Genomic DNA, 22024 nt, shown 5'->3' with positions numbered 1-22024 from the left:
AGCAAGTGCAGGGACCCTCTGTCCATTGGGGTGAGGGGGTGCGTTCCCACAGGGGCTGGAGTAAGCCTCAGACCTTTCTGTCTGTGTTGGCTGGGCACTCTGCAGAGCTTAGCTGCTGCACCAGAGCACAGATGCTGAAGCAAATGTAACAAGAACAACAAAACCCACTCCATTTCTTAGGGTTCCTGGTGTGTCTCTGCTCCTCTTGCTCTGTGTCCTCCTGGGCACCTCTGCCTCTTTAGTCCATGGTTCCTGGGTGGATGCTGAGGACTGGCGGCTCTAGGCAAGTGGGAGAGTAGTTGAGGTGAGGCTCTTTGATCCAAAGCAAGGGGACCCCATTCTTGCCATCTGAGTTCTTGCTGGAGTTTCGGCTCTTGAACCGCACCAGGAGAATAGTGATGATCAAGATGCCAAAAATGGGGAAAGGGTAGAAGAACACAAAGTAGAAGAGAGCATCATTGGAGCAGATGACAGACTGCAAGGTGGAGCCTGGAAAAAGACACAAGACAGTAACATTTCATGGCTTATCGGCAATGCAGGGCCTACTAACTTCTTCAGAAACAAAAACCCAGATGTGTTAACCTGTGTCGATGTAGATGGGGCTCTGAGAAAAATGCCAGTATTGGGAAACAGAGCAGCAGAAAAAAGTTATTGCAGGGCATGGTTTGGTTTGATCCCCCCCAGGAGTTTCTTGAATGCTAAAGAGTCCTCCCTGGTGTCTTTATGATGTCTTACAAAGTGGGGAGGCCTTGCAAAGTGTTGCTCCCCTCAGTGGTGTATCCAGAGGTAGTATCCCAGGGTATCTCCTTAAAAGGTCCACAAAACTCTCATGAACTCAGTTATCTTATCTCTGGGGCCTCTAAACCACCTGATGACTTCAAGAGCTGCTGGGAGGAGACCCTCAATCCACAGCCTGCACCCTTGTGCACAGCTAACTAAATTCCATGGTGTTTTCCAAAGGGGGGCATCTCCACTTACTTGAAACACACACAGCTGTGCAGTGCGTGGCAGATGCTCATTCCTAAGCAAGAGCTGGTCTACAAGCCACTGAGGTGATTAGAAAAGCACTGGCACCACAGATTTCTCCCAGTTCAGGTGAGACCCAGTCCCACTCACTCCTTCGCCTTTTTATCTTGGCTCAACCAAAGATGTGAAGGATGTCATGGCCATGCCCCCAAAAGGGTTGTTGCCTCTTCTCACCTCCATCCTGCACATGAACAGCAACTGTCCCTGACTCCTCCTCTGCTAGCCGGTACCATACACCGTTGGGGTCTGCCAGCCACTCCTCCACATGGCATGAATAGTTGCCCGTGTCAGCACCACTGGCCTGCAGCACCGTCAGCCGGAAGAGCACTGCTGAGAGCCTCTGGAAGCGCAGGCGGCCCTCCCAGCGACCAGCCTCGGGACTGAAGATGGCATCAGGGCCCACGCTCAGCACTGCTTCCCTCTCCTCCTCCTCTTCCTCACCACCTGGCTCTTTGGCCCGCAGGTTGTACCATGTCACTGCAAAGTGAGACTCTGGGCTGGAGCGGGATAGGATGCTGCAGTCCAGTGGGAAGGACTCCTTCTCCTGCACTGTGAGGTTGGCAGTGGCTGTGTCCACCTGCAAGGTGGGATCTGAGAGGACAAAAAGGGAGAGGTGAGCACTGAACAAAATGCTAATATCAAAGCCACCCTGCCCCGGCAGAAACTGACTGTCACAACTCTAGTACTAGGCACAATCCAAGCAAAACCCAAGGACCTGAGGCAGCTTGCCAAGTCCCACCGGTACCTTTGTGGTAAAAGGGAGAAAGAGGAGCTAGCTGCAAGCACCATGCTACTACCCTGCCCACACCAAAACATGGGCATGTGTGAGAAGAGAAAGCTGCTGCAGCTCATCCAGATGTGCTGGATGAGAAAACATGTCAAGAAATCTCGAGGCTTTGTGGAGGAGCTATGTACTGCTGCTCCTCAGCTGCTGGTGCAAAGAGAACTGCACTCCATGCTTATTTTTTATTTCTTTGAGACCACTCAAAGAACTTGAAAATGAATACGACACAAGAGGAGAGGATTTTTGCCAGTAATCTGGGAAGCTATATAGTTAAGAGGTTACTCTGTGGAAATGTCCTCAGCACAGACACAGCAAGGATGCTTTCAAAAGTCTCCCTCTAGTATTTTTAATATAGTGCTTGCTGCAAAGCTAGAGATGCTTTTACCTAACTGAGATACATGGCCAGAACCCAAGATGAGTTGATTAAGGGCTGACTTCAAGAGCAATTAACATTTGCTTTAGTCATCAAGCCAGGGAACACATACTCCAGGGATTGCAATCAGTCTGGATCTAAGCTTTCATTTAAAGATTAAAAAGCCCTTTCTGACATGGAAGTTGAGCAGGAAGGGCAAGCTGATAGCTCACTGAAGACAGAAGTGCTTTCTCTTCCAGCAAAGATAGCTGGACAAACCCTCCCTCATGCAGACGTTGGGTGTCCCTGCAGAAGGAGGCTGCTGTCCCCCATCTCTCATCAGCCACTCATCTGCTGTGCCCAGGCAGGACTTCTCATTACACCACCTACCCTGCACTTTTAAAATGATCCCATAAGGAAAATCTTCATTAAGACCAGAGCTCTGCAGGCCACAGGCAACAGTTTTCAGTTCACGTCTTCCCCAGGAAGACTTGTGAGCAGAAACAAGAATGATGTAAGTCCTGAGATTCTGGGGACTACTGATGTAAATGGAGGACAGAAAGGCAATGGCTTGTCAAAACCAATACAAAGCCTCCCCCCACTTCAACAGGTTCAGCAGATGCTGTCTGATGTTGCTGGGAGGTTTTCTTGCCCCACTCTGCTCACAATTATAGTCCTGAAAGATGAATGTTGAGATCCTCGCTAATGAGACATGAGTCACAAGCTATGATATTTTTAATTTTAGTAATTTTGTCAGCTACTGGCTGCCATGAAATAAAAACAAACAACAACAAAGCACTTTTAGAAAAAAATTATCATGAATTAGTGCACCCCCAACTCCCCCTCTTCTTCCGACTCCATATCCTTCTGCAGTTCAAAACAAGCCTCAAGGATTTCCCCTGCTGTCCATTTCTCCTTCCATCAGGACTGGCAATTCTCATCCTGGATGAAGAGCTCCACTTACAACCATGTGGGTATGCAGGGTATGGGTATTGCCTGGCAGGGACAGCAGTGTCTCTGCTCAAGCCACCCTGGCCAGCAAAGTTTCCCAAGCAAGGACCTGGCAGATAAAGGCTGTGCTGTCACCTAAGAGACCTCCTCCTTTGCAGTGCAAATTTTCTCTGCCAGGAATGACCACTAAAACCTGTACAGAATCCTATCCTTTTGCCAGCTCTGCTGCAGAGTTACGAGGGTGGTAACTCACTGGAATGGGTAGGTATAAAGCACCACGGCAATACTTGCACAGTAGCTGCTTTAAATGCTGGAAAGCACCCAGCAATTGAGGACCATAACTGTTACTTGACCTACAGCCTTTAAGACAGACATTTAGTATTGAGTCATATGTCTCAAAAGCTAAGGAATCCACATTTTCCAAGGTAAATTGTCCCTTTGGCTTATCTGTTGCTAAAATAAACTAAATTGAGCAGAGTACACTGGGAACCTTATTTTAAGGACTTAGGAGTCCACAAGTCCTAGGCAGTCTTTAAGAACCATCTTTTAGAAGCACAGGAGCAGGCAATTCCACTGTGTTACGAGTCAGGCAAGTGGGGCAAAAGACCAGCAGCTTCATTGAACAAGGAACTCCTTGTCAAGCTCAAGAGGAAAATGGAATTGTATCATCTCTGGAACTGAGGTCAGGCTTTGCAGGAAGATTACAGAGCTTTGGTCCATATTTGCAGGGAGAAGACATAAAAGGCTGAAGCTCAGTTAGAGTTGAATTTGGCCACTGTTGTGTTAGCTAGTGAGAAAGGCTTTCTTAAGTACATTAATAGCAAGAGAAGGTCTGAAGAAAACATTGGACCAGTACCTGTTGAAGATGGTCATCTGACTAATAGGAATGAGAAAAAGCACAGGCATTCAGTGTGGTTTTTTGCCTCAGTCTTTAACAGTACAGATAGACTTTGGGCTGCCTGGTCCCCTGAGTGAGAGGACTCTGAGGGTAGGAACAGTGACTTTCCATTTGTGGACACAGACATTTTAAGGGACTAGCTGTATCAGCTGAATGTTCACAAGTCCATGAGGCCTGATGAGATTCATTTTAGAGTACTGCAGGAGGTAGTGGATGTTATGGCAGGACCCCTCTTGACCATCATCGAAAGGTTTTGGGAGTCTGAGGAGTCCTTGCTGACTGGAAGCTAGCCAGTGTTGTTCCAATTTACAAAAAAGGTGCAAGGGAAGACCCAGGGAACTACAGGCCAGTTGGTCTAATGTCAGTTCCTGGAAGAACTATGGAAAAGATTATACTGTGTACCATTGAATGAATAATGCAATCATCAGGCACAGTCAGCATGGGTTCACAAAGGAAAGGTCCTCTTGAAGTAATTTGGTATCTTTCTGTCATAAAGTCACCTGGCTAATGGATGAAGGGAAGGTGGTGGATGTAGTTTTTCTGGCTTTTAGTAATGCCTTTGATACTGTCCCTCCCAGCATCCTTCTGGACAAGGTGAGGTATATGGTGTGCTTGATGAAGAACTGGCTGAAGGGATGAGCTCAAAGGATTGCAGTGAATGGGGTTACATCTGATTGGTAACCAGTTACCAGTAGTGTTCTTCAGGGCTCAATTCTGGGGCCAGTTCTCTTCAATATATTTATCAATTATCTGGATGCAGGAGTTGAATGCACCATTAGCAAGTTTGATAATGATACCAAACTTGGAGGTGCTGTTGACTCTCCTGAAGGACAAGATGCCTTGCAGAGGGATATACATAGTTTGGAGCATTGGGCAGGGATTAATGGGATGAAATTTAACAAGTGCAAATGCCAGATTCTGCACCTAGGATAGAGTAACACCAGGCATGTGCACATCCTGGGAGAGGTGTGGCTAAAGAACAGCTCTGTAGAAGGGATCTGGGAGTGCTGGTTGATAGAAAGCTCAATATGAGCCAGCAGTGTGTCCCGACAGCCACGGCAACAACCACATCCTGGGGTGCATCAAACAACAGTGTAATCAGTTGGTTATGAGGGGATTATCCCACTGTATTCGGTGCTGGTGAGGCCTCATCTTGAGTGCTGTGTGCAGTTCTGAGCCCCACAGTTTGAGAAAGATATGAAGGTCCTTGAATACATCCAAAGAGTGCAACAAAGCTGGTCAAAGTGTTGGAAGGAATGTCCTATGAGGAGCGGCTGAGGACTCTGGATGTCTCCAGTTTGGAGAAAAAGAGACTGAGGGGTGACCTCATTGCTCTCTGCAGCTTCCTGAGGAGGAGAAGTGGAGAGGGAAGTGCTGATCTCTTCTGGAACCCTGGGATTCAGTGATAGGATGTGTGGGAATGGATTAAAGCTGTGTCAGGGAAGGTTCAGACTGGGCATTAGGAAACACTTCTTTACTGAGAAGGTTGTCAAATTCTGGAACAGGCTTCCTAGAGAGGTGGTCAACATGTCCTGCCAGTCAGTGTTCAAGATGAATTTGGACAATAACCTTAATAGCATACTTTAACTTTTGGTCAGCCCTGAAGCAGTCAGGCAGTCAGACTAGATGATCGTTCTAGGTCTCTTCCAACCAAAATGGTCACATTCTATTCTAGTCCATTCACAACCATTTGAAACTGGGATTCCCTCCCTGCTTTGAACTTCTGTAGCTCTTTTTTCCCCACCAATCCTGAAGAGACCAAGAAGTACCTACAGTGATCCCTGATGCCTGCCTCTCTGTGTCTGGGGGCAGCCAGAACAGTGGGTTTAGGCAGCAGGATCCACCCGAACCACTATCACTGGCAAGAAGGTGGCCAGGAAGCCACTATGTACTCCACTGGCCACATAGAGGCAGGCTCCTCATAGTCAGCTCCTGTCTGATCAAGAAGCCCAAGCTCCCATCCCAACCGACAGATGAACTCTTGGAGCTGGACACCCCACATCTACTTCTCCACCCACACAACAGGCATCAGCAGAATGAGAAACTGCCTGGGCAACAGCAAGGATATTGACCTTCTCTGCTGTTCTCTTTTCATGCAAGGACCTTTCCCTGGGGTGCATGCCTGGGAAACACAGATAGCTTCTCCCATCTCATTCTCAATCAATGTGAATAAAATCAGAAGCCAATCTTACCAAATCTCCAAAGTGCTGCAAAAAAAAAAAAGCATTTGCAGATGCAGTAGTGACAAAATCTCAAGCTCATCAAGCTGTGTTTGCACGACTTGCTCTATACTCCTTCCACAAAAGCAAAGGTACACCCAGGAAGACATACTAGAAAGCATCAGCACTGTCTTGCAGCACAGCGGTCCTGCTCTCTGCCCAGACCTGCTGTCAATGACAGACAGATGAAGACTCATGCATTCAGTCCAAGAGGGCAGAGCACTGCTGAAAGCTCTTGGCATGAAATCTTGCTCACCTGGTTGCTTAACAGTGAGGGTGATGAGCCCAGAGAGGTCCTCTGCTCGCTTGTACCAGCGATCACTGGGGTCAAGGAGCCACTCCTCTACACGGCAGTCATAGGCCCCACTGTCTCGTACAGTGGCATTTTGGATGGAGAGGAGGTAGAGACCTGGGGATGGGCTCTCCAGATGCAGCCGGCTCCGCAGGTCGCCCAGCACCAGCAGGTCCCCATATCGCAGGGTGTTCTGTCGACTCAGCCGGGCCACCACCTCCTTCTCCGGGTGGCCTGACCGCCAGACGTTCCACTCCACCGAGAGCTGCGACGAGGGGCTGGTTCGGCTGCTGACGAGGCACTCCAAGGTCACCCACTGGTTCTCCAGCACCGTGATGTTCTTGTGGGTCTGATTCACCTGCAGGCGGTTATCTACGGGAAAAGGCCATTAGAAATGCAAGGTGACCAAAGGTTGCAAGGGTACTTTGTCTCCCCACAAGCCCTTCCTGCATGGCTACAGACCTGGGGTATAACAAAAGAAATGAGGATGGGGAGGGAAAAAATGATTGGGGGAGGGAGGGAAGAGAAGGAAAAGAAAACAAAACTTGTGTTTTTTATGGTCTTCTGAAAATCTCAGGCTAGCCATCGACAATGCCCCATTCAGTACAGGGAACTGGAAACACAATCTCCCAGTAGAACCTGAGGGGTGCTAAGACACTGTTGTCAAGGGAGATCACACCTCCAACTTTTCTCATCATTTTCTTGGAGTCCTGTCACACCCTGATCAGTAAGCTCTTCTATTGTGGGAAAAGGGAAAAAAGCAAGGCAGAAAACTGATAGCTGACAAGGAACCACCACTGCAAAACGAGAAGTGGCATGAAGGCAAAGTCACATACAGTGTTTTGCTGCCTTGGGAATGTCCCTAGTTTTTACTCCAGTTTCACTGATATTGAGGGAGAGACTGCAATCAGCTCTTTTATGCGAAATGACGTGTTCAACACTCCTGACTCCATGGCTTCTTTCCAGGGGCACAGTTTGGACTTCCCTTCTACAGCTGCTGCAGCAAGTGATGGGCACTGTACTTCCCAGAGAGAGACAGGCAATGCAAAGATGGAGGCAGATCACAGTTCCCCACTCTCTGACCACCCCCCCACAGCCATCTCAGGACTTTGCACAGAAAGGAGGAGCTGGGACTGGGAGTGAGTGGCATGCTGTGGCCTGCCATGCTCCTTGTGTGACCAGGCAAAGATGCACTGGGGACCATTCTCAATATCCCTCTTGCTCTCTCATCCACAGAGCTTGTGTCTAGCCAGCCAACTCTAAACCCAGAAAATTAATTGAGCATCCTAGTCCAGCCCTGCTATCCAGCCATGTCCCTCCTGCATGAGGGATTTTATCCTCCAGAAACAGGCACCTGGAACAAGCAGGGACAAGGCTCCCTCGTGAACTACTGATGATGCTCTACCTCCAAAGCACACAGAAGCCCAAGCTTCTCTCAGTGACAGCACTTGCCTCCGTGCCTTCCTGCTTTGCACAAAATGAAGGCTCTGTCTTCAGCTTGTGGTGGTCATCTTTAGCTCCTCCACCAGTCCACCTGTACCAGTAATGCCTGCTGCCACAGAAACCACCAACAGAGCAGACTTCTCCTTTCCTGGCAGCCAGCTCCCCATCTCATTAAACTTGTTACTAATATCTCATGTGCACAGCACAGAGGAAAAAGAGACAAACTCCCCGTGCCTGCCAGGATATGGGCACAGAGTAACATTAAACCGTGTGCAGAATATAAAAATGCTTTCCCAGGCAGGCACGGAGCGGTTCTCTCTCAGTAGGTCGCTAGTCGACACTCTTGCTACATGATGCTCTTGAGGATAAAGAAACCTGGCTGGATATGGCAGCTCTAGATCATAGTGGAGGGACAACCTTAATGTGGGGACACTGACATTCTCACCAGCCCAGTCTAAATGGAGGAGGGTCACATCAAAGGAGGAAAACATCCCTCTTCATGCAGGGACAGGTAAGGATGATGATGCAAAGAGGAGGTGACACGCTGTAGCAGAAAGAAAAACAGGATTCCTGCTGCTCCACAAAAGCTCGTTGAGCTTGTGAGCCATGCACGAGCTGATGCCAAGAAGATCCCTCTGGTGGGACACATGGTACCTGGCTGCTTGACGGTGACCTCTGTCCGGCCTGACACCTCTTCTGCCAGCTTGTACCAAGCATGGTTGGGGCTGAGCAGCCATTCCTCCACGTGGCAGTAGTAGCTGCCGCTGTCTCGGACCTCTGCCCGCTGCACCGTCAGGCTGAAGAGCCCCCCTGATGCTGAGCGCTCAAACTGTAGTCGGCCCCGCAGCCCTTCCTCCTCTGCATAGGTACCGTACTCAAAGGCTGAGCTGTGGGTGGTCTTCAGGATGAGCTTGCCATCTGCATCAGAGGGCTTGTGCACGTACCACAGCACGGCGAAGTGTGAGTCAGGGCTGGTCTGGGATTTCACGGAGCAGTTGAGTGGTATGGGCCTGTTCTCCACCAGAGTGATGCTCCGCTTTGACTTGCTCACCTGCAGCTTGGTCACTGCAAGGGAGGAAGAGAGAAGGATGAGGAGAGATGGGTCACTAACACAGAAAAGAAACTCACCTGGTTCAATGAACACCAGAGCGTCATCCCACAACTGCAGGCATGGCTGCTCTTGCCTGGGTCCCACTTGCACTAGACCTTTAAGGCAAAGATGTTTAGATGTTCTCTTACCATATCTTCTCTCTTTCACTTCCTGTGCTACTTCTGGATCCTCCCACTGTGTCCCTCTGCAAGAACCTGTTTGTCCTCTAAAAATATCCCTTTCTTAATTTATCAGGACTTAAGGCATCAAATTTAGCAAGAAGGCTACACTTAAACTCAGTGGGTTTTTTCATGCACCTCAGGGCAATAAGATATTTATCAGTTCAAGACAAAACAATTTCCAGGAAGAGTGAATTAAACAAGACTACTGCTGTTACAGGCCAGCCACCTCAATGACACAGAACCCCCACACACAATAGCTAAGGATCCCAGTGTGGGCACAACTAGAAAAGAAAGAGCACCAGAATGCAAAGGATCAGCAGGAGCAAGCTCCAACAGGTAGCAGGTCTGGCTCCAGGTTCACCACAGACAACACATCCAGGATAAGCCACCTCACTCAGCTTCCCAAGCCAGCAGCAGTTCTCACACGGGTAGCTAAGTGCTACCCTTAGCTTTTGTCCCTGCAAGGACAGAGACACACCAGTTTGTGATTCCTCTCCCACTACAGACGCCGAAGGTAAAGTCTCTGCTGCATGTGTTCAGGCTGTGCCTCTTACCAAAGCCTTAACCCAGGGCATTCCCATCTGCAGGGGAGGACATGAAGTGCTGTCCTGTGACACTTGTGTTTGGTGTGCCCTGAAGCCCTGCTGGCTACAGACTCAAGGAACAGCTTCCGTCATTGGACACATCACTTGTCCCAGTAGCTCTGCCACCACCTCCCCTCCTTTGCCTCTCCCCACATGGCAGCTCCCCTCTGAAAGGATGCATGCTGTCTTGCCACCAGGTGAAGGGACTCTGCTGACAACTGGTATGGAATCACAGAATCACAGCATTGTCAGGGTTGGAAGGGACCTCCAGGATCATTTAGTTCCAAACTCTCTGCCATGGGCAGGGACACTTTCCATTAGATCACGTTGCCCAGAGCCACATCCAGCCTGGCCTTAAAAACTTCCAGGGATGGGGCTTCTACCACCTCTTTGGGCAACCTGTTCCAGTGTCTCACCACCCTTATGGTGAAGAACTTTCTCTTAATGTCTAATCTAAATCTCCCCTTCTCCAGCTTGGATCCATTCCCCCTAGTCCTATCACTACCCGACACTGTAGAAAGTCCTTCACCAGCTTTCTTGTAGGTCCCTTTCAGATACCGGAAGGCCAAGGTCTCTTCGGAACCTTCTCTTCTCCAAACTGAACAGTCCAAACTCTGTCAGCCTGTCCTCACAGGAGAGGTGCTCCCATCTCTTAACGAAACCTAGCAAGCACCCTGGACACCAGCTGCACAACAGAAGTGTGGCAGCACAGGCATGAAAAAGTGAAGGCTGACAGGGGAGCTGTGCCCATCTGCAGCCTGGAATCATATCCCACACATCTTGTGTTTGTGAGGAAGCAACATCTCTCTCACCAAGGCAGAGGCTCCTCACCATCATGCTTTACTTCCAGCTTCTCTTGGGCCCTAGGGTCTTGGATGGCTGTCAGCACAAGCAACGAGCAACAGTGCCGAGAGAGAGGTTGGGCACAGCAAACAACATCAAATGGGAGGAAGGAACTCCCACCACAGCACACTTTCTGCTCTAACACAGCATCTGAGGTAGGCATCCTGCTAACGCATTAGATATTCCCCTGGAGCCTGCATCGCCCATGGCTTTAATCAGGATGCTAATAAGGACTCCACAGTTGTGTTAGGAGTATGGCATGCAGACAGTGGAGGGAGGGAAACCTCGTTTTTCCTCCCTGGGGACTACAACCTAATGGAGAGATTTAGCACTACCCTATTGTATTTCTGCCGTACCCTAGACACACTCTTTCCCCTTTGTTTCACTTCAGGATGGCAGCCTTAGCCACAGCACCCACACTCATCCCACTTCTTTCGTTCGCTGTTGCTTAAGAAATGTTATTTCAAGCATTAATCAATCTTCCAAGTCCCTGGGAGATGAACCAATAAAGGGGAAGGTGATACACAGCAGTTTCCTTTCTCCCCCAGCCCCCTTTCCAAACAGTTTATTTTTAATTGGTACTGGATTATTTTCTGCAACCGTTACTAAGGAAACCTCTGTTACTATAGCAACTGTGTATGTTAAGTCAGTAGCCCTATATCTATTAAAATGCAGTATATACACATGCTGCGTGTGCTGGGGTTGCTCAATATCAACACACTTAGAGACAAAGCCAGGGTATGCACAGACCAGAGCTGCTGATGAGATGTGAGCCTCCCTCCCAGTGCTCTTCCCATTTATGCAGCACCTCCGGGAGATGAAAATGAGGAGGGTGGGCATGGAGTAATATTAAGCCTGGGTTTTGGGGCAATAGACCATGCACCTTGTACGTGACAGATGTATTTCACTGAAGCAGAGAGGGCTTGTTACTGGACCATAATCACAGCAATTCTCATTGTGTGTGAACATCACAGACCGACCCCTGAGGTCATCCAAGGGCTGTTGGATGGCCTCCCTGCAGCTCTCCCTGCTTCCATTTGACACCTGGGAAGACATTTGCTTTTGTGGAGGTGAGGGAGGTAGGGAAGAAAGCTTATTAACTCTGGTGAAAATTAAATCTTAAATTCCATGCACACACCTCAGCCCTCCCAGGCAGCCACTGCAGCCAGTGTTCAGGAATTTGCCCACGCATGCACAGCTTCCTCCAAATCTTGATGAGATGATCCCTTCTACTGCTGCTACCAGTAAGTGCAGCAGGCCCTGGCAGGGAATTACAGGTCCTCCCTTTGATAGACTGCACGCACTGGCACTGGTTCATAACACCACCTTTGCAAAGTTTCATCTAGATTAGAGGTATCAGTGATATGTAATGACACCCCTGCCAGTGAACTTTTCATCTAATATGACTTACTTGCCTAACAGAAGCACACCAAGGAAAATGCAAGTACAGATTTTGTCTCCCTCCCACAGAATTACAGAGGACATTCTCAGTCTTTTACAACTCGTGAACACCCAATGTTTCTCCATCCAGGTGCTGGCTCCTGCACAGTAAGTGTGCACGTACGTTTTCTTCATTACCTTTTGCAGATCCTGTAGAAATAATTCATGGCTTTTACACTGAAAAATGCTACACTGGAAAAACCGTGGCAAACAGGTTACCTTGGGACATCTTTACCTTTGAGCTGCAGGCTGGTTTGCTTGCTCATGCAGGGAAGAGATCCTCTGCCAACAGTCTGGTTAAGACACGGGAAGCTTTGTGAGGTGGCTCACACATCTGTCCTCCCACAAGAATGACCATCAGCCGCCATTCACAGACATGCAAACTAATCCAAAGGGCTCACTTGGCATTTAAGAAAAACAATTTAAAAAGGGAAGAAAAAAACCCCAACCCTGAAGATAGTGGTCCAGGGTGTAGTGACGGTAATAGTACAATACAATGTCAGAGTCCAGCTTTTTCCATTCTGGTAGCAGGTTTACACCAATACAAAGTGGGTTCCTCTCTGCCCTGTGCAGCTTGCCAGGTCATGTTTAAAGATGCCTGCTGTGACATGGAATGACTGTAGGAGCTGGAACATGAGTGAGACTGCAAGAAGATTGACACCCCAGGCATTGAGCTAGCCAGCCAAATACTGCCCTCCTGACACAGGGGAAACTGCCTTTCCTGGTTTGGGGATCTGCCTGGGCAGAGAGCCAGTAAAGGCTCTGCCTTTAAATGCTGAGTTGATCCAATCTGCCCCACATGCTGAGGTTTTGATGTGTCAGGGCAGGGCTGCTCCAGCTCTCTGTCAAGCAGTGGAGGTGGTGGGCATGGCAGTGTGAACAGGCTAGGTTACATGGCATCTTCTGCTGTGCTGTCAAGAGGCTGATGTTCCCTTAACAGCCTCCTGAACATCTGCTTACTGAGGAGAACAGGTGCATCAGTCTAGGTGAAGTTATCATGCGTATCATCTGCAAACCATAATCCTGTTGCCAGTCTCCTGGCTCCCTGGAGGGTGCCAGTAAAGAGGATATTGTACCTTGATGTACTGTAAATGGCCTTACAGACGCTATTAAGGCTTTCAATTTGCACTGGTAACAAGTCATGGTTACAACTCTCATTTTTTTTTCAAGCCAGCCTGGTTTTCCAGCTCCTGTGAAGCCACCCAGCCTGTGTGAAGAACACATGCAGGTGATGAACTCTTCAGTGGTCCTCCAGGCAGTGCCAGGACAGAAGACCATCTCTCTTGTTGGCACACAGATATACTCTCCCACACTGCTGAGGGCATCCCGATGCATCTGCTGGAGAATCTCCAGGAGGTTAAATGGGTGATGCTGGAACCTGTCCAGAACATGGAAGATGTTAGGTGCCTGTTAGGGTCCAGAGGCTGGCAGAAATGCTAGGTGCCCACAGCAAGCTAATACACTTACCACACACTTCACTCCAAAGCTCCACTTCATCAGCATTACAGTCACTTTGCACTAATTCCCAGGCCAAGGAAAGCGTCTGCACTCATTTACAGGGACACACATTGTCCCAGGATACCTGCAGCAGTCTCTGCTCCTCAAACCTTGCACCTCTGGAATGGTCAGACACACCTTACAACCACAACAGGCTACGACACAGCTAGGTGCTCGACAAGCTGACATACATGGTAGAGGTTTCTACACATCCTCAAGCAGGCACCCAGTCTCCTCCAGCTAGGCATGTGGTAAGCACTTACACAAACATTTGGGTGAAGGGAAAGTAGTCATCATCAGGGGAGGACAGAGGCAGTGATGTGATTCACAGCTTTTCTGCTGACTTGCTGTCACAGTGAAGCCAGTTGGCTCCCTCCCTTCTGTTTTCCATCAAGCAGGGATTACAAAACTCACCTTTACCAAAGCATTTTGCAATCTCTGCCTAAAAGTGCTGCAGCAAGAAGATGCTCTGCCTCAGTCCTTACATCATCTTCCCTTGTAGGCAGTAAGAAAGCACCAGGAGTTAACATCCCCACCTGGGAGCTTCTATTACCAAGTCCTGGAAATGGCAATGTTTAATTGCAGCTGAAGATACCCTCCCTGGGAAAAAGCCCCATACAAAACCCTAGCTTGCTGCACTGCAGTGAAGAAGAAGGGGGCTGCTGGCCGGGGAAGGAGACAGCTCCACATGTGCCAGTGGTTGTGGTGCATGAGTGGGTGGGAAGACGAGAAGATGGTCACCACAAGCCCACAGAGTCCTCAAGTGAGCCCTGTCACTGAAGCAGAGAGGCAGTGTTCCACTTTGGAGGCTATTGTCCTCTGGGGAAGAGCTCCTCCAGGAGATGGTCTTGCCTGGAGAGAAATGATGAAGTGTTGCAAGAAGTTTTCCTAGGGAACGTCCTACTTTTAAAAGCCTCTGTCGGGATTTCGTTGTGCTGAGGGGGGCGTGCGTGTGTGTCTGAGCAGAAAGGAGGCCAACCAAACCCAAATCCAGCCCCAGTTTAACACCAGACATGGATGGTTTTATCAGGCTGATGAGGAGAGACCCATTTCCAGGAGCATGGCCCCAGGGTGACTTTCTGTAAGGAATCCATCTCTTCCCAGCACCCTCAGCGTACACACAGAAGGGCACTGGACAGGCTTTTGGCACAAACTCAGCAGACCCCTCAGCTTGCAGTCACAACCCAAAGGTGCCTCATCACTTTCTTTACTAGGGCCTAAAAAGCACTCAGTGCCCAAATTCCTCCTGATGCTTGCCTGGGATTCCAGAGACCCTGGTGCAGGTCACTGCTGTGTCATGGCTTGGACAGGCACCAATCTCCAGCCCGCTGCCAGCCCTTCTCTCTTACACAAAGCCTCCTCCACCTTCACACACGTTGTAAAGACACTCATGTTAATGACTGTGGGGTGTCAAACAAGTGCACACTGGCACAGAGAGAGATGAGTGACTCACGGTTACTGGGTTAGCTGAATGCAAGCCAGCGTTCAAGAGGGAAAGGGTGTGCAAGCCCTTTCAGAGAAGAGGAGGCACCAGAGGAAAGACATTTGCAAAAGTGAAGATGAGATGCTCCTAGGAGGACCTTGCTCATTAGGCTTAAATGTGGCATAGAAATCACAGCAAAAGTAAAGACAAAGGCTTCTAGCACCAGGGCAGCCTCCCAGGGGAGGGTGGGAACATGGCAGCACAGCTCTTGACTCCTGCTATTCTCTTTTAACAGAACACAATTCCTCCTGAAACTGGATTAGTGAGGTCGCAAATTGCATTAGCCAACATGGGAGGCTGCTGCTGCAACAGGAGCAGGAGGAAAGGAAATAGCATTAGACTTTGCCTACCATTATTACTGCCATTATTAACTTGTCACTTCACTGTAGTGTTCCTGTAACAATGAATTATTGCCTGCAAACAGGCTGACATGATTGAATTACTGGGAAAGGAGCTCCACAGGAAGGAGAGACAATGTTAACTCTTTCCTGAGGAAGGCTGAGCTGATGCCCCCTCCCAGGTAGGTAGAAAAAAAGTAAAGGCTTTGACTGCAAACACCAACCTGCCATCTTGACCTTCAGCAGTGCTAGTTTCAGAGCAATGCCAAGTTTCTATGGTCCCCAAATCATTCAGATTCTGGTCACAGATGGGCTGCTTTAGGTTGGACATGTGAACAAAAAAGGAGAATGTATGTCTGTCTGCAGTAGTGATAGAGATCCAGAGCTTGAGCTCTCTCATCTTTGCAGGGCTTTCTGCAACCTCTGTAGCCTACTAATTCCATTAAGTTAAATCCTCTCTTTTGCATGCTCCTCCTTTCTGATACAGAGAAGACAGGTGCCCAGACAAGCCACCAAGAATGCCATTCTAGATAGATGTGAGTCGGCTCTTTTTCCCCCTTTCTCCCCTTGCTGGGTCAGTACCATCTGTCTGCAATCAGACAGGCTGTTAATACAACTCTGCTCTCTCCCTGACAACTCTCCTGGAGAGAGAGTGAGATTGCCCTTCCACAGAAGGCTGTGCCACGGCAGAGTGCCCTGCAAGGAGCAGGAAGGAGCAAGCATGCCTTCACCCACCCAGGCCATGCCCCTTGGGTGCCACCCCCACTCCTGCAAGGTTCGAGAGGCTTGAGCTTGCCTGCAAGTATGGCTCATGTTTTGCTAAAGGTCAGCCACAAAATGTAATGATCCTTGTATGAATGCTGCAAACAATGCTTCCTGCAGCATGGACTGATGGGATGCTACCAGCCTCAGGAGCAAGCCTTGGAGAAGCAGGCCATGACCCAGCTCCTCTCAGGGACAGAAAAAGGCCAGAAATAAACTACCAAACACATAGGAAGAGGGTCAAGTCCATTCTGCACACCTTATACTGTAGCACAAAGGCTGCAAGCAAGGACAAGGACATCTGCTCAGCCAGAGGACAGCCTGGGATCACCAGCCATGCCACACCAGTGGCTGTGGAGCAGCTAACAGACTAACAGGTAACCACGTGGGGCCTTGGGGCAGCACACATATGTGACCCAGAAAGTCACTTTAAAGCCAAGAAGCCATACATCTGTGAGCATATATACAAAAGGCTGTATGTGTAACTGCAGAGATGGAGAAATTTGGGAAGCTCACAGCCTCCAAGGTCTGGCTATAGATAAGCCAGAGATCACCAGCTGGGACATGCCACTAGCCTAAAAAAACCAAGAGCTTCCCCAGGAAGTGGAAACCATCTCTTTCTGAAGGACATCAAGAAATAAATATAACCCAAAGCAAAATGCACCACAAATCTAAAGCAAGAAACCTTCCTGCCAAACCCTGAAATGAATCTAGAAGTTCTGCAGGAGAGAGTGGAGTGGAGGGGAAGGAAGAATAAAAGATTCCCAGCATGAGTTGTGCTTGCTGTCGGAAAACAATATACGGCTCACCGATCACTTGTAAATTAAAATACGGAGATAGGATCACTGGAAAATGAATTCAGTACCAAGCTACAGCTACCAAGGATAACAAAAGAAAAAAAAATACTGAGATATTTAATCATCAGTTCTCATCAGAAAGATTTCAAAAAAGGAGTGCTCTGTCAATTAGGAAAAAAAGTAATTAAATGTACCTGAAGAGCAAGTTATAACACATACAGCAGCACCACACATAAACTCCTCCCATGATGTTCTGGAGGCTGCCCATTAATAGATGAATTTTGTGTCAGAAACAGGGCATCAGAAAAATATTTGAGAGAAGTTTGTGTAGGTACATGCTAACCCTGTAGCACGTGGCTGACTTTTGCAGATGCTGTGTTTAACTTGTGCTTGCCAGTGGCTACTGCTGCAAAGATGGCTTCTTTTTATGCTGAGGGTGGCATAAAACGCCCTTGCTTGCTACCCAGAGAGCAAGCTCTCTGAACAGACATCAGGCAGGACCACTAGGTCCTTTGGATGCTGTCTGCACCAGTCCTGCGTAACTCAGATTGTCATTGCTACCGTCTGTGCAAAGATAAAGTCCCCTAAGAAGGATCTGAGTAAATCTATCCATGAGCTAGCTTGCTCTACTCACCTTTAACTATTCCTTTCCACTGGGTTAATTCTCTGCATTTTTAGTAAACTGAGGTGGTGCACAGTAGCATCAATGCTGGCACAAAACCCGGGACAGGACCATGTAGCCAACAGCATGCATCAGGGATGAGGATCATCTCCTGTGCAACCAAGTGCTAGATCAGCTCCACCTGTATCCTGAACGTTCATGTTGCTGCTGCATCTGTAATTTAACTAGGAAATTCCACTACTGTGTGGAAAAACAACAAAGAGAAATATGCCATCTGTTGTTTCTTAATGAACAATCTTCTTGAACTTCTTAACGACAGAGGAAGTATTAGAGCAAGATAGGCTACAGATCCATCATTATCTACAGTCCCTGCTGCTGCAGAAGACTGCAGGAATTTTCTTTAACAGCAGACCAAATTTAAGCAAATAAAATGGTCCTGGGAGCCAACTTTTATATAGACATGTTAAAAAACAGACCTTGAGTCACAGGTTCAGCATTTCCAGGGCCTACCATTTTGCTGTAAGGAAGCAGATGCAGATTCACTGAACCCAGGAATTTAGTCTTTGCCCAATGTCGGAACAGGTAGAAAACCCAAAATAATCATCCCCCTATGGTCCAAAGGTCTGGAAAGCAGTTGGTTAAAAATTGTCCTTGTTTATTCTGCTGACAGGAAGGTATCAATCTCATATTGTAAAATCACTATGGAAAGAAAGGGCTGGGCTTATTTTACTGAAGTTGTTTCCTTTATGTGGGCATTGCTGCACCACCTGGCCATGCAGCCCACTGTCACGTGGAAGAGCGAAGCCACTGTGTCCAGCCAGCTGTGTCCCACCAGCAGAGAACACTCCCAGACCATCAGTTGAACCAATGCTCAGGAAGGCCAAACACAGGGGACATACAGTAACTGGGGCTGAGCCATCTCTCTGCCCGTCTCTTTAGCAGTGTTCTCAAAACAGGAGACTGCCTGGCTGTGCAAAGGACTGATGGGCAAGCTTCTCATCCCAAGAGAAGCACCTCATGTGATATGGAAGCTAGAAAAATGGTACAGTTCCCTTGCAGAAGGATGGACAGCCAAAGCAGCTGTTCGGACATGGTGAGAGTGACACCGGGACTGCACACTGCTCTGACTGGAGGACTAAGACTACAGAAAGAGGAAAATTGTGCTGCTGCAGCACTGAGCCTGCTGGTCCCAAGACCACTTACTTTGTGGTGACCAGCAGGGCAGCTGAGGGGCTGGGTCCCCCATGCATTGGCCAGAGAAGAATGGTGATCAACAGCTGGCTGGAAACCCACCAGTGCTTTCTCTCCCACAAAGGGCTGACCCTGCTGACTGTTTTTGAAGTCTTCAAGGATATGAGGGATGCACAAAGTTTTAGATCTATTATAAGTCTAAGTGTCTAAGTACTGTTCACTGCAGAGTGTTTTAGTCCAAGCAGAGGGAATTGATGAAAAGCTAAAGTGTGTGGAGAGAAGACATTCAAGACAACATCAAAGCAGCTGCATGTGCACAGACTGCAAACAGGCTGACACTGTGGTTCTGTATATTGCATGCCATGCAAATGGGAATGGAAAACTGCTCAGGAGATATCAGAGACAGAAGAGGAGAGTGCTTTGAAATTGAAGTGAAAAAATTGCTCCTAAAAAAGTAACCGTGAAGAGAGTTAATTTGAACAGAGCAGCACATTCTGAATACAGCCCAGGTCTCCTGGCATTGTCAGTCTTGTTAGAGGGCTGAAAAGTAAGGCTGCCTGCAGTGAGATCAGTGGGCACACACAGAGCAGGAGGAGCTGGGTTAGAGTCCCACTAGGTGCAAGGATGTATTCCTACCCCCTTCACCCTCATGAAATGCATCCAAGAAATGTGTCCAATTTCTTAGGTTATACCCTTGGGTGCATTTCCAGGCTGAAGCTCCAAAGGAAGCCCTGAACATAATGGATTGCAATCATCTCAACATGTTCGACAGAAACATTTCAAGGGCAAACCTGCAGAGGAGCCAAGCATCACTGTTCCCAGATAGGAAATCAAAGGCAGGGGGAAGTAAATCACAGCTCTGACCCCACAAGGCCAATGTCAGAATCCCCAGCATTTGGTCAGGAATGCTGCAGCACACTCAACATGAGATCCCTCCCCGGCTGCTCATGTCAATGAGCTCGTTTTGACATGGCAGTCTTTTTGTGGGATCAAGATGGCATTTGCTCTGGTTGATGCAGCTGTGCTGACAGCAATATAAATAAGGGCATGCCAATATGTAACGTGCACAGGGCCAGATTTGCCCATTTGAATGAAGTGGCAGAGCATCTCTCTGATACCCATGAGCACAAAATCACAGCCAGCTTGAGAAGGTCAGCCAGGAAAGCACCTTGCTTGGAATGGGGCAGGGAGGGCATCCTCATGTGGATGCATGCCCACAGGTGAAACCCCACCTTGAATCTCTACTTGCAAGCCAGCACCCAAACACTAGAGTGTATGTTATGCACCACAGTGGCAGCAAGAAGAGGAAGCTCCCAGGTGTATGTGACAGTGATGGTATATGGAGAAGATGGGGGACAGGGATGTTTGGAGGAGGGTATGATGGCTAAGTGTGGAGAAAAAAAACACACTGGAGTGCCAGCCTAGAATAAATAACTGTGCCAAGAAGGTGGTAGCAAATCTAAGTGGGGAAGCTGTCCCAGAGGACCTGACAAGTGTGGGGACAGAGCTCCTCAGGGTAAATGTGTTGAGGGAGGAGACTACCTGGGGCATGAGATGGAAGAAGCAAACCTACCCGTGCTACTTGGAAAAAAAGGGCTCCAGGTGGGTTGTTAATGCAGGTCTGTGCGAAAGGACAGCCTTCATTTCCTACGTTCAGTGTTCTGAGGCAGAACAGCAGGCCTTACCCTGCTGGTGGTGAAGGGAAAGGAGCAAGACCCTGAGCACCCTGGGGAGAGGTGACAGCTCTGCACCACAGTTGCAGCTGCTGATAAACAGCCTCCTGTCTCTCCTCAGCACTCCTCGAACTCCTTCATCACTCAGGCAAGCGTGTAACTGTTTGCCAGATGGAGAAGACAGCTGAAGCCAGGAAGCAGTGCTATTCTACAGAGCAAAACCACTCTGGGATCAAGGAAGCAGTAAATGTAAGTTTCTAAACCTCACTTCTGTAAGGAAGTTTCCAGCTCATTAGCTCTCCTTGTTTAATTTTATTGCTGGATGCTACCAGCAGCAAAAGTGTCAGGTTTTTAAATAGGCACTTTGTGGCCCTTGAAAACACTTGTTTGAGCACCCATTCATGAGTCTGGTCAGTACCCCACTGGCTGCCCGTCCCAGGAAAGACATCTTTCACATCCATCCATGAGAGGATTCCTCACATGCAGACATTACTAAGAGGTGAGACAGAAGAAAGATATTAACAGAAATACTTGATTACCATTTATAAGGAAAAGTCTCTCCCTCTACTCCACAAGTGCCTCGGCAATTGTTAGGAGATCATTCCTCCTCTCCCAGCGTTAAGCACACCACTAAGCAGTCTGCTTTTCCAACTCTTCTCTGTCTCAATCCTCTCCTCATCATCCCAGCATGCCCTACCTGTGTGGTCACAACCATCCCCTGCCTGGCTGCACACTGACTCTTCAGAGACTGCCAGGGGTGGGTTTGGACAGAGGTAAGGGACCTCTGCTGTTCACTCCTTAGGTTTCTCTGGCCAGTGCTAATCCAGTGCAGCCAGGCTGCTGTCAGTAGTTTCTCATGGACAGCAGGAAGAGTGGCAAAGCACTCAGAGAAAGCACAGCTCTGGCTCACCCTGTTCTTAAAGCAAGGTACAGGAACAAGACTTCCCTAGCAGCTCCAAGGCCAGCTTGAGGAGCCTCCACCCTCCTCCACCACAGTTTCAATTTCACAGATTCTAATAAACCAAACTTTATGAAGCAGCCCCTGGAGAGCCCCTGGAAGCTAATTAATGCTCTAATGAAGAGCCTCACTGCCTTGTTTGCTCAGTGGCTCCCAGGTCAATTAATCTGCCACAGCCCAGCTTGCAAAAAAGCAGCAAGGAGCCCAGTACCCATGGTGTCTGCTCAGTTACCATCCTCTGCCACCCCTCCCCATCCTTCCTCCCACATTCATTACTGTCAAAAACCCAAAAGCAAGAGGGCAGATTTATAGATGTAACTGCAACATCTCCCTGTGTGCCTGCTCCAGGGTTAGTCATGAAGGAAATGGACAAAGGAATGATGCAAAGATAGAGGGATGGGAAGAGCACAGAGGCTTGGGGTGATCTGCAGGTTGGGATGGGCAGGTCTGTGCCTGAGTATGAAAGGGGTGAGGAAGGTGTTCTGCAGGGGATTGTCACAACCTCCTATTTGTGTGAAAGCCCTACCTTTTTATTCTGCTGTTTCCAGAAAGACTTCCTAGCAGCCAGACCCAAGGCCCTCCCAAAGCTTTGCCAAATC

General features: G+C 48.6%; 1 protein-coding gene across 1 annotated transcript in view; it reads right to left on the bottom strand.

Annotated features, from left to right (window-relative positions):
- Positions 1 to 238: 238 nt before the first annotated feature.
- The window catches only part of IGSF3 (immunoglobulin superfamily member 3), a 109052-nt gene continuing 87266 nt past the window's right edge, over positions 239 to 22024 (bottom strand). The window contains exons 8-11 of the mRNA XM_054391786.1: positions 8620 to 9030; positions 6487 to 6894; positions 1201 to 1617; positions 239 to 489 (exon numbers count right to left, since the gene is read on the bottom strand). Of these exons, the coding sequence (XP_054247761.1) occupies positions 239 to 489; positions 1201 to 1617; positions 6487 to 6894; positions 8620 to 9030 (1487 nt within the window). The remainder of the gene's footprint in view (positions 490 to 1200; positions 1618 to 6486; positions 6895 to 8619; positions 9031 to 22024) is intronic.

Source organism: Indicator indicator, chromosome 1 (genome assembly GCF_027791375.1).
Source record: "Indicator indicator isolate 239-I01 chromosome 1, UM_Iind_1.1, whole genome shotgun sequence".
In the NCBI taxonomy this organism is placed as follows: Eukaryota; Metazoa; Chordata; class Aves; order Piciformes; family Indicatoridae; genus Indicator; species Indicator indicator.
Note: the sequence above shows the minus strand (reverse complement) of the source record. Positions and strands in the feature narration are given on the sequence as shown.